Source organism: Lytechinus variegatus, chromosome 3, assembly GCF_018143015.1.
Source record: "Lytechinus variegatus isolate NC3 chromosome 3, Lvar_3.0, whole genome shotgun sequence".
Lineage (NCBI taxonomy): Eukaryota > Metazoa > Echinodermata > Echinoidea > Temnopleuroida > Toxopneustidae > Lytechinus > Lytechinus variegatus.
Genome location: NC_054742.1, coordinates 4,751,976 through 4,764,994, shown reverse-complemented (window position 1 = coordinate 4,764,994; position 13,019 = coordinate 4,751,976). Strand labels below are relative to the sequence as shown.

At 31.5% G+C, this 13,019-nt stretch overlaps 1 protein-coding gene across 13 annotated transcripts in view; it reads right to left on the bottom strand.

Annotated features, from left to right (window-relative positions):
• The window catches only part of LOC121410040 (leucine-rich repeat-containing protein 71-like), a 64,074-nt gene that overhangs the window by 5,706 nt on the left and 45,349 nt on the right, over positions 1–13,019 (bottom strand). For 5 of the 13 annotated variants that reach the window (XM_041601862.1, XM_041601867.1, XM_041601874.1 and 2 more), the window contains 6 exons: positions 10,522–10,533; positions 9,663–9,729; positions 7,464–7,487; positions 5,991–6,020; positions 3,708–3,731; positions 109–173 (listed from right to left, as the gene is read on the bottom strand). In XM_041601862.1, coding sequence (XP_041457796.1) covers positions 109–173; positions 3,708–3,731; positions 5,991–6,020; positions 7,464–7,487; positions 9,663–9,729; positions 10,522–10,533 — 222 coding nt within the window. The remainder of the gene's footprint in view (positions 1–108; positions 174–3,707; positions 3,732–5,990; positions 6,021–7,463; positions 7,488–9,662; positions 9,730–10,521; positions 10,534–13,019) is intronic. The other 8 variants (XM_041601863.1, XM_041601870.1, XM_041601875.1 and 5 more) reach the window with 6 other exon arrangements.

Here is a 13,019-nt window from a genome sequence, read left to right as displayed (position 1 = left end):
TATCTAATGACATTTTTTTTTGTACATGGCAGTATGTATACTATAGTTTGTATACTACAATGTGTATATAGATTTCCAATGATCTTTTCACATCTATGTTTTCCATACCTCTGCCTCACTCTGTTTCTTGTCTTTTCCTTTGGTTTTTCCTTTTGTTGCTTTCATTGTTTCAGCTAGTAATAAGACAAAAAATATTGAAGATATTTAGACCCATGATTCTCAAGTGAAACATGCACCATGTTTTAATGTACAAATATTAAAAATAATAATAATCAACAAAAATTGTCTTGTTTTTCTCTCAAACACGTTCATCTATGGAAATGTATACCTTATAAAGCATCTTCTTAATATGTAACATGCTCTTTAACAATAAGTTTTAGTTTTACTCATTTGAACTGTAATGTATTAGATACACATTATATTCTCCTCTGTATTTCAATTATATTATTACGATTTTCAAATAAAGTACAATATTTAAGCTATTTTTTCATGTGTCATAAACGTCTTAACCCAATCAAATATTATTTCTGGGAAATTCATTTACAAATTTGTCAGTTTCTAAATTACTTTGTTGTATTTTCTCTAACAAACTATATCAATATCATTTTATGACTACAATGACAGTTTTCAATAATTTTGATTTTTATTTCATCAATTGCACCAACTTAAATGCATTAATATAAACATATCACTCAAATCATCTAATACTAACTAGTGCAAAGCAAACATGTGTTAATGGTGAATGAAAAATAATTATTGCAATCATTTCCTAAAAGGTATGTTCAAGTTGGCTAATTAAAGCAAAGCATCATACACACATTTTCTATAAGAGATGCCTAAACACCTTATAAGAAAATGATTGCAATCATTAAATGTAAAAAAAAAATGTTATCAAAGTTAGATGAAGTATGAAAGGGAACATTAGATGAAAGCAATAAAGACATCTTGATATGTCAGTGTGATTCTTAATCTTTAAAATTTAAAATACCAATATCACAGATAACAGATTCATAACATTGTACATAAAGTTAATCATTTTTGCATGAATGTTCCACAAAGTACCAAATTGATCTAACAATCCATGGAAATTTTGACGGAACATAAAAAATAAAACAGACAAATATGATAAAAAGAACAAAATGAAAAAGCATCATTCCATTACATTGAAATATCCAGTTTTGAAATAAAAATTTCCTGTTTCTTTAATTCTTTTCAACTTTGTAATTTCTTGACTGAATTTTGAAAACCATGACAGTATTTTAAAGATGGCAACTGATTGAAAATGGATGATGTTCAATTAGACTTAGAGATTGCTCTTCCTTTAAAATTGACAATTCTTTTTACCACTGCAAAACAATGAAATGAATGTGCTGAAATTTGTCAATAAAAGTATTGGTGTTATTTAGCAGGAGAAACTGTCACATCAAAATGATACAAACAATGACATGGTAAGTTGAAATTAAAATGTCTTGAGAAAAATTGAGAAAAAAATAGTTTATTTTGACATCAAACTATCATATACAATCACTTGATGATGAAAACAATTGATAATTTCTGTAAGTTCATCAATGCCATTATAAATAAGCGAGGTGAGCTTTAACATCATTTCATTTTTTTTCATCAAAGCTATCTATCCAATAAATCCAATGTATGCCAACGATATATCTCCATCATTATAACTTATTTACATGTACTTCCTGAACTTTGTTTGATGAATAGATAACTTATTATGTATTATCTTTCAATATTACATAGGTTATGTAGATTCGAATCAGTGATAGGTCAATACGCCATCACGTGACCATAGCTGCCAGGATCGCATTTGTTATATTCTAGGTTTTGACGTCACTTTAGGGAATATACTGCGTTGTATTTTCAATTGCGGCGTTATATTCACTAAGGTGACGTCACTCGCTGCATACAAGTTGCGTACCAAGGTAGTTTATATGATGTACGCGCTAATGTTAACGCGTCGATTGCATGAAGAACGCGCTTGATGTATTTTCCAAAAAAAAAATCTATTATGACGTAGATGGATCAGAGCTGTAGCAAGAATTTCGGGTTTGAGCCAGATGATGAATGCAATTTCTGATGGCGAATCCACATATACTATATAATATAACAGATATTGCCTGGTCTATCGTTTTAATAAATAACATTTCAACTCCCCTCCGAAGCTATATTTTTCCCTCGGGATAATATTTTCCCTCAGCGCTGCGCGCTTCGGGCAAAATATAATCCCTTGGGAAAAAATATAACTCCGTCGGGGAGAGGAAATGTTATATTCAAACTCTAGGTAGGCAATATCTGTATATTATATTCCATTAAGCTATACTATCTCTATGTTGAATTTCAAAAATAGTGATTTCTCTTTAACTGGGAATCTATGGAAAATGTATTGATGTATCACTGATTTATTCAACATACCGGTACTCTTATAAATATTGTTTTTGTTACTGTACAACAAAATGCTCATGCCAAATAAATGAAGTTTGTTAATGAATTGAAAATTGAATAACTTGCTAACATGTACCTATTTCTTATAAATGGAATAAGAAGTGAATTCAAGGAGTAAACATGACTATTAAACAAATTTGAAATGCATCAAGGAATGATGCATTTCAAATTTGTTTAATATAAAATTTCACACACAAAAAAAATTGTTTTTAAAAGTTGGTCTGACTTCAACAAATAAAGTTTCAACCATTTTACACAAATAAACACTGGTACTAAGTGACTGGTTAAACTATTATGAGACATAATGATTAAAAGATGAGTTAATATTGATAGATTTTCCATGCATGGCTTCATAAATGATTCTATGACAGTAATATGCTACACGTAATCTGAACTGTTCTATCATATGAAATGAAATATAACTGCAAAATAATCTGTCATCTATAGAGTGAATTTTTCTATCTACATCTGCACATCATCCATGGATGGAATGAACATTCTGACTGAATAACTACAATATAATTGATTCATTCCCACTTTCACCAACACTGCTCTAAGATACTGAAATTCATCAAGTGTTCAATGAAATGCTTCTTGATGATATGCCATAACAGCTTTCATTTATCTCAACTTATATTTTTTAAACTTATGATTGAATTTCAAATGCAAATGAATTTCTTGCAAGGCCCAATAAGGATATAAAAAAAGGCAGATGAACAAACCCATATGTCTGACTTTGACTATTTAACCTGTTTAATTTGAATGCATATATTTTGTTTGTTTGCTTTATCGTAATTGTACATGATGTCATGAATCTTGAAATCAATCTTATTCAATGATGGTATTCTGTGGGAATGAACCATGGAGGGGTTTCAAAGAGTCAGGTTTGACAATCACTCCATCTAACTGCATCACTCTTTGCCATCCCAAGACGGTTTCAGAAGCAAGAAACAAATTCTGAAAAGGATATTGATGAATATACACATACATTTTTCTATAGATCTACCACAATTTACTATCTAAAATATTCACAAGGCTGTTGAAGACTATGATAAATTATAGACATTTGATGCTCAAGTTTTTCATTCATTCTCTTGGGACACTTTGTAAGAATGGTGATGATTTGATAGAATGCTAGTAACACATTTGAATATTAGTATGAATTGAGGTCAAACATGGCTCTTTGTAATCCCCTCCCATCTGATTGATGAGATGAGGAACTATAATATACTAATCAATCTATTAAACACCTCTTGATCCATGACGTTGGGTATCTGTTTATAAATGGCAGACAGACAGTGAAGACACATGATGATACAGGCGATGTGCAGGCCGCATATATGGTGATTAGATTTTAAAAATTGGAGGGACAAATAAGTGTTCAGTAAGGCATAGTAAGGGGTGGAAAGGGAAGGGATATTTGGTCAGGTATTTATTCATTATGGAAATGATTATAATATTCATATCATTAGGACATGGGAGAGGATGGGGGGGGGGGCATGAAGGGTAAGGGGAAAATTGGAAGGGGGTCATATGGGCATGATTAGAAAGGGAGAGGTAAACAGGTTAAATGAGGGGGGGGGGGTAATGTGTTGGAAGGGGGTAGGGAGGAGGGGTAATGTTAAATCATGAAAACAATTATGAGATCATGATTGTATAGGATAGTTTTTATGGAGCATAATAATAAAAATATCACCAGAAAACAGGGAGGACAAAACAATAACATAAACATATTGACACAGAGTTAACCCAATCAACCAAACCTTTATAATTTCAATGTGTGCTATACTATGAATATAGACATGCCATGCATACTAACATTTTGTACATTTTAGAAGAAATTAGATATAATAGTGAAAAGTTAAAAATTTACTTCAAGAAATCTATTATATTGAATATAACATCCCTCAAATCATTTTGCAATTGTAAGGTTAACTGAAACAACAATATCATTATATGTAGGAGAAAATTCACAAAACATTTCATGAGAATACATCTTGCAAGAAATTAGTCAAGAGAGTATTAGGAAAGAATTTCTTTCCAAAAGAGTGGCCGGAGAAAAAAAAAAAAAGAATATTCAAGCTGAATCATGAGAGCTCTGGAAAGTAAAGACATACAGGTGTACAATAACAGATGGCCTGGGAGACATTAAAAAAACTCAGAAAGTTCAAAAGTACAAGAAGGGAATTTGGGAAAGAATAAAAAAAGAATTAAAAAAAAGTAATTTCGAGAAAAATATAAGAATTGAAGGAAAGTTAAAATGGAAATTAGGTGACTACAATATACAAGCCACAAGAAAAGAAATTTGATTGAAATTTGCAATGGAAAGTTTAATAAAGGATTGTATTTGGAGGACAACAGTGGAATTGTGGGAATTTATAACTCACACTCTACAACGAAATAAGAATGAAGTCAAATCAGGACTTGGATAAATTGAACAATGTAAGACTATAAAGCATTAGCACTATTGGAACTTCAGACAAGAACCAAAATATACTTAAGATATTGAATCCACTCATGTTGCTATTAGTTTGCTCTTTAAAGAGTAGTGGCACCTTCAATATTGAAAATAAGGTGTGCAAAATGACAAAACATATCTAAAAGGATTAGAATTTATATTACAGATTTATGAAGTACAATAAATGCTCCACTTTATTCGAAACCCATGTAATCTTCACAAAATTGTGCATGGTTGTAGGCAAACATATCCTAAGGAGGTGTGAACATTAAAAACTGGAGGTTCATGTACTTGTTTTCAAACTATCAGCACTCTTGTTGGAGCAAATGTGCTTGCATCTACATCTTGAGTGACTTGTAGCAATCAAATTAAGAAAATAATTGGAGAACTACAACCAGATGATAAAATTCAAGTTAATATGGAACCCATTACATAAAGTTAAGAGATACTGTGTAATGAAACTGGTAATAAGATTCAATAGGGTGGTCAAAGAAAATGAGAAAATATGAAAACTTTGTTGGCTTTTGAGTTATTAAAAGTAGATGGGAAGATTGAGGGATACTGGAATTAATATTATGGGGAAATATGGACAAAAGGATGGTATAGACAGGGCTGGAGAATAAGTTGATGATAGAAGGGTGCAATGAAACTTGTCCCAAACATTTCTCAGAAATAATAATCTTTACAGATTATAATACTAATCCCTATCAAATAATGACATCATATCCAAAGATTTAATAATCATCTCTCCACAGGCATTTGTTGATCCTTAAGAGCAAGATAATTAAAGAAGCTGACTTTGGGTTGATCATGAGGGATCAGAAAATAATCTCTCCAACTGCACAGAAGGCAGAGTTTGGAGCAGGGGATTAGCTCTCTAGAAATGTTTAGAATGAGTTGCATTGGGATGACCAAAGCACAGAACAGATTGGTGGGGCAAGCTATGATGGCTTGCCCCTCCAATCTTTGTTGTGTACTAAGAGATTTACACCATTCCATCATGGTATGATTCCAGTTGGTATGGTGTATCTAAAGTGGTATCTATAGAGGCTGTAGAGTATAATGGGATGCGTACCTATGGTAACAGCAGTAGCACGGCCACCACCTGCAACACAGTGGTATACAACATGTAGGTGAGGGATGAAAGCAAGCAACACAATCATATGCAAAATATAAAACAAGAAAAAATATGAACATGCAAGCTATACATAAAGCATTCAAATGATTGTTAAATGTGAAAGGAAATCATTTGATTTTTGAATGAAAATCAGTGCTGGATTTCACTAAGAAGTAGACTATGTACAATGTTCAGATGAGCAAGTAATACAAGTTTCATACTACTTTGGTTTAAAAACAAAATTGGGAGACAAGCTTAAACATTTCACACATTTTCTCTGAAAATGATATAACAGGTTTAATATGTGTATCAATTGGATATACAGAAAACAATTTAGACTACTTTTATTCATTCATGTACATGTTTTACTGAAGAGCTGGCAATGTGTATTTAAAACTCTGATCAAATTTCCAGGCATTACAACTTCTTCTGACTAATTCTGAAGATCCATCAAAATTTAGTGTCTTTATGAATAAACAACACTTCCCTTTTTCATGTACAATTAAAATGAATAGGAAACAGAAGGTCGGACATCATTCAAAACTTCTATAATTATAAATGAATAAAAAGTATTTTTGATTATAAAAGAAGCATAGTCCTGGTTGTTTTCCACAGGTAAATAGGATCATATTAACAATTTCATTCATGGCTGTAAACTGATCAATAAAGACAAATGATCTCATCAAAATGTCAGTTTGCATGATTATGTTATAATGTAGTGAATAAACTAATATTTCTCTTAAAGATGGGATATAATATCTACTTGATTTTAGATTTAAAATATCTGAGTGGAAATTGAATCAAGTTCTGGTGGCAAAATAAAAAGAAAAGTACATGTATAGCATTCCGTTTTCTTGCTCCTATACAGGTTTCAAAAACCTTTTAATTACAAGTTATTAGTCCTGTCATGTCTTTCCTCTAATGAATACAGAATTGTATAGGTAAGGGGGTGTAATAATATATGATTAAGGTAACACACATGACCAACAGAAATGAAAATATACATGTATAAGCAATTAAACAATCGATTGATAATATGAGTTAAATAACCTCATAATGATATTTCAGAATGTAGATAAAACTGGATGGGAAATATATACATCTATATGACTTTGTGTAGATAAACAAAAATAACTGTGTTTGCATGTTTGAACTTTCCCTGACATTATATCAAAACAAACCTCACACAATGGATATCATAACGCTCACTCTCTAACTTCCTATAGTCTGAACAAAGCAGAAATTCCCATTATGTGAGGCAATTCATTAAGCATGATCAATGATTACAGTATCAAAATACATACAGGGGTAAAAGCACAATTTAATAGAGGGTGCAATGTGAAAGGTGCTGAATGAGGATGGTAGTGCACAAGCATATTCACTGCATATGAAATGTGATCAAGTATATATATAGAAGATCTAGTCTATTACCAGTTAAGGACATTTTAAAGCCAGCTATAAAGAAGGAAGGGTAAAACATGCATAAAAGCCATATAAGTCAGATTTTGTAAGAATCTTTCAAAGAAATGAGTAAATTGCATTCTTAGTTCATGTTGCAGTCATATCACTGATAACATGCATGTTGAATAGTCTTCAATTTCAGAAAACAAAGTATTTACTGTGGCAGCAGAGTTGACAAAAGATACAAGGAAATCTCACTTCATGCCAACTTCTCTACATTTTTAATCTAAGAGAAAAATAATCAACTTCAAGTTAAAAATTCAATGATTTATATTGCTTTTACAAAAGATGTAAATGTACTGTAACACCTGAGAAAAACCCTGCAGGAGGTTGATTGTATGCTTCCACTGAATATGCCTTTTTTCTTTTTAACTTCCTCAGGAAAAGTTTGATTTTGTCACTGAATTAGGTAGGACTGTCTTCATATCATTATTCTATTGATATATGATTTATGTCATAATCTCTTAAAGGAAAACATAACAACAAACCAATATAAAATTCAAGGGGGAGGGACAAAAAGTGAATAGAAACAAAGAGGCAGAATTACACAATTCTACCTAAAATACTCTTATGCCATCAGTATGAAAACTGACTACATGTATATCAATTTCAGGATGCTCTTTCTTTCTCATATTAAATGCAAAAAATAAAAAATAATGAATTGAGGATTTTGAATTATCATAAAATTAGAATAACTTGCAGAAAATAAGTATTGTAAGTGGTAAATGTTCTGAATAGTGAAAAGAAGAGAAGGTAAATCTTTAAAATATACTCTAATAAATATGCAAGGGAGACAGAGATTAGCATTTTCCGGCAGATCTGTTAGTATGATATAATATTGTACAAAGGAAGAAGGACTGATAAACTAAATCTATGAAATCATGGACATTTTTTCTAATTTCAATGCATCAGAATGGTCGGCTATATGTTCTTATCTTGGACATGATGCTGTGACAATGGACAAAAAAAGATATCGTTTAATATTGAAATTCAATTTTTATTATAAAGTCTCAAATATTAACAAATTATGAACAATGGGACGTGATGCATTATGTGTATCTAAATGAATATATTTTTGTAACATAAAACAGTGGCCTTACTTTCTGTGACAGCTTTCAATTGAAATAAAGAAAATAAGAAAGAAGGGGACTATCTGGATTACTCAGTTCATCAACAATATACTAAGCATGTTCCAATTGCTAATTCTTTCCATTATTATTATAATAAAAATCATAAATCTATCTAAAGGCAGCTAAGGCAGAAAATTATATAAAGAAAAGTTTCACAGGAGAAATGCATAATAAAAGTACTAAATAGAAATTGTAAGCACTGATCACAAATATTAGTAGTAAATTGAAAGGAAAGTCTCATCACAAAGCATTGATGAGAAAGAAAATAATGCATGCAGTTCATTAAAAGAATGATAAGAAATATCAGAAAATTAAAACTTTTTTTTTCAATCTGAAATAACATTTAGCATTTTTCTAAACAATATTCACAAGCATAAGTATTAGATTGTAAGCAAGGAAAATGAATGAATATTAACAGAAAAAATAAAACTTGATTGGCTTTTAAAGGAAAAGTAGTAGCTCACTTGCCCAAAGAATTCAACAGATAAAACAAATCATCAAAAGAGGGAAAAATTTGCTGTTTATTTACATGTATTAAAGTGGGGGAAAACACATACAATTCATCACAATTTCATAACAAATGCATGTATAAATTACAAATATAATTTCATTGTTTAAATAAAAAAATACTATGCATTTTACTTTCTCTAGGCATTTTTTTTGTTATAGCTTTATGAACTTTCTATTCTGCTAAGTACTTCATAATACTTGTTTGAAAACAAAGCACAAACCCTAACACCCACAATATTTTCATGCAAAGACATGATCATTTTTTTTCTTTAATACACAAAGGATTATGACACAATTAAGAATTACATTTAATGGACACTATTATATATTTCATGCTAAAAGAGCAGGGATGGGACTATGTTACTGCTACTACACAAAATTCACAAATTGGATCTTTCTTTAAGAGGGAAATATCAACATCTGACTGATTACATAGGAAAACTAATGAAAAAAACCTTACAAGTCAACTTAAAACATTTTGCAAAAATTTGATCAACTATGTTTTATAATAGAAATAATTGTTTCCTACCTTTCTTCCATTTGTCATCTTTCTTTGTTCCTCCTTTCTGTGTTTCTTCTTTATCTTTCTTGCTATCCTGTAATGAAGGAAGCAAGCATATCATTTTACAACAAAATGTTTTCATAAGGACTATGATTCTTTGTACACTAGATGACATAAATATTTTATAAATCATTTAGGGGTTAAATCTTTGGTCCAATCATGGGCGTAATGTATATCATGAATAGTTTACCTCTTATTGGTAAAAACCTTTTTAATTTCCTACTAAGTTTTAGCTGAATACTTAAAATTGATATTTTCCCACCCGTTTTGTGTATTAAGATGGGTACATACGGATAAATCATGAAATCAATGAGAAAGGGAACAAGAGAGAGAGAAACAGAGAGAGAGTTCAAGTTCCAAGTTTTGGTCAAATATTTGGAGGAGGGGGCACCTGTTTAATTTATGAATTTGAAACAAGATGAAAGTATAAATTTATTATTTTGCCAATTCTCCAAAGCCATCAACATGCACAATTACATAGTAAAAATCCATGTTAAATATCGAGTATAAATACTTTCAACCAGTATAACTGACAGTGAATTTCTAACTTTGAACATTATGATACCTATCTTCCAAAGGCCCAAGTCAAAGGTACGGTACATAAAGCATGAGACTCACTGAAATAAATAGCTCCTGCCATCTGATAAATCTGAATAACAACTTCAAATTGTTTTTAAAAAACATTAAAAGAATCATTTTCCAGAAAGTATTGTTAGATGGCAGTACGTGGCATGGACTGTAACACTTTGGATTTATTTGATTTATTGCAAGAGGTAAATTGACGCAAGCTGTTATATATTGGGGTTACATAGAAGAAGGTACTTACACTGTATGAAGCCTTCAGAAGAATAGAATGAGAAAATAATATTATGTTAGCACTTTGTCAAATATATGAAGCAATTAAAACCATGCATGTTTCAAAGAGATGAATTAATATTAGATAGTGAATGATGCTGATTGAGAGGAAATGAAAAAGCACATAGTACAGGAGAATAAAGAGAAATGAATGTAACAAAATATGCAACTAAGGATTTCCTGTAAAACAAATAGTTTTCAACATCTGCACATGGGCATGCACATACATGTACGACCAAATTTTGGTTAATAATGCGCTAGAGCAATGCAATTTTTGTGTTATTTCATGAAATGGGGTGCAATATCCCAAGAAGAAAATAGTTACTTCTTTCTGTTGACCAACCGTGAGTAGACATTGGTTTCATGCATGTTATAAACTAAGAGGCCGTTCTCATTACGCTTTCTAAAACTACTTTACTGGAAACCAATTCAGGAAACCGCTTTGGAAGATCGCTTTGCTACCATTCCCACTTGATCACACGAAAGTGGTTTTCAAAATCACTTCACGTAAAGCGCTCGTTGTTATGGAAACGCTCTCAGTGGGGTGACATGTTTCGCGCGAAATTTGAAACCGCAGCATAGGCATTCTACACCTGTCCTGTGGAGTAGCGCGCTCAAAATGTGCGAAGATCGCTTCCCGAAGAACGGTTGTGTCCTCACTTACGCTAAAACCAGTTTAACGAGGAAAAGCGATCTTGAAAACTACATCGCGAGGTGGTTTTCCAAACTGGTTTGGAAGATCGCTTCCAAGACCGCTTTGACCGTTCTCACTACACATTAAACTAGTTTCCACTAAACTAGTTTCCAGTAAACTAGTTTTAGGAATGTAGTGAGAACACCCTCTTACTCAAACCATCTTTGTAGTTAATATAATCAAGTTGACTTGTCTTTTCTGATGATGTATATTGCCTTCATTAGAATATTTATCAGCTTCAGAAAAAACTAAATAAATCTAATTTTTTAAATACATAAAGCACATCTCTATCAAGGTATGTCATTTAGGTTCTCCTTGACTGACTCTACATCCTTCATGTGTTGTCAAACAGTACAATTAAAATTAATGTCTTGCAGAGTGAGAAAATGTAAGCAAAATAAATTTCCTTCCTCCAAAACAGCAAAACATGAATAAAGAAGAGTAATGCATAAGGGTGTGAGGAAATATGAACCTTGTATTGAATCATTTTTAAGTAAAACATAATGAATGCATTTTACATTGCATGCAGTTTATAGCAGTTCAATATGATGTGAAACAAATAAGAAAATAGAAAACAAATGCCAAGTCATCTGAATAAAATAACTTTTAAAAATGTTAGCAAACAATACTAGTAATTGAAAAAAAAAAATCATAACATAAACACTGCATAACTCTTATAGTTATGCATGAGTTCTTATTGGTGTGTTGTAAGATATATTATGCAAATTGCAATGAAATAGAAAATATTTTTTAAACTTTCTTCACCATTTTTGCCTTTACTTCTACCTCACATGGGCAAAAGACTCGATAGATTAAAGTGCTATTCGCAATACTACTGAAGCACAATGCAAAATACGGAATAAATAACCTGAAGCATCTCTTCAATAATATTTTGAATAATAGAATCGTCAATGTATTCATCGTATTCATCAAATAATGCGAATGATGGCTGGAAATTATGGATGAATATAAACCTAAAGTATGAACATTCTGGTGGATCTAAACACATGAAATTCTCACAATAATTTAGTCACCATACCTTGGAGACCGCTATATGATGTATATACATGCATTTCTTTCTTTCGGAAATATTTTCAAACAATTTTATTATGCATATGAAAACAACAATTCATTTATCATTTCTTTCTGAAATATTTCCAAACAATGTTATTATGCATATGAAAACAACAATTCATTTATCAAATAGTCCTCTTATAATTAAAAAAATAATAATAAATGGAAACAAAACTGAATATGCCATCAAATCTCATAATACAAGTTTGCTTTTAATAGAGTGGGTGTATAGAGTGCTTTTGGAGGATGATAATGTATATGTACTGCTATGTCCAAAGATCTAAGACCATGCACAGAAGGAATTCAGAACAAGTGTTGTAGAATCTCAGGCGTTTACAGGATCAGCTATATGGTACTAGTGTCATACAGTCTCAGTATAGGGCGGTCTGCACTAGCCAGGGTTTTCACTTATCACGCTATTTCTGATCCGCGAAATTATCCAGATCTGAACAATCTCAAGATTATTTGTAATGGAGACGCAATCATTGCAATAGTTTGCTGGATTAATCTCCAGCTTGCGATCCTAAGTCAACTTTATAGATTATTTGCAAAATAGCACGCTATTCATCCCAGTAATTTGCAGGGGCAGACGCACTAGAGAATCGTCTCTGGATTATTTATTCACAGCGTCAGAACATAATGCATCAATGCCTCGCTTGAGCACGAACTGCTCTTCTCGCGCTGGTGGAGATGGGGTTTCT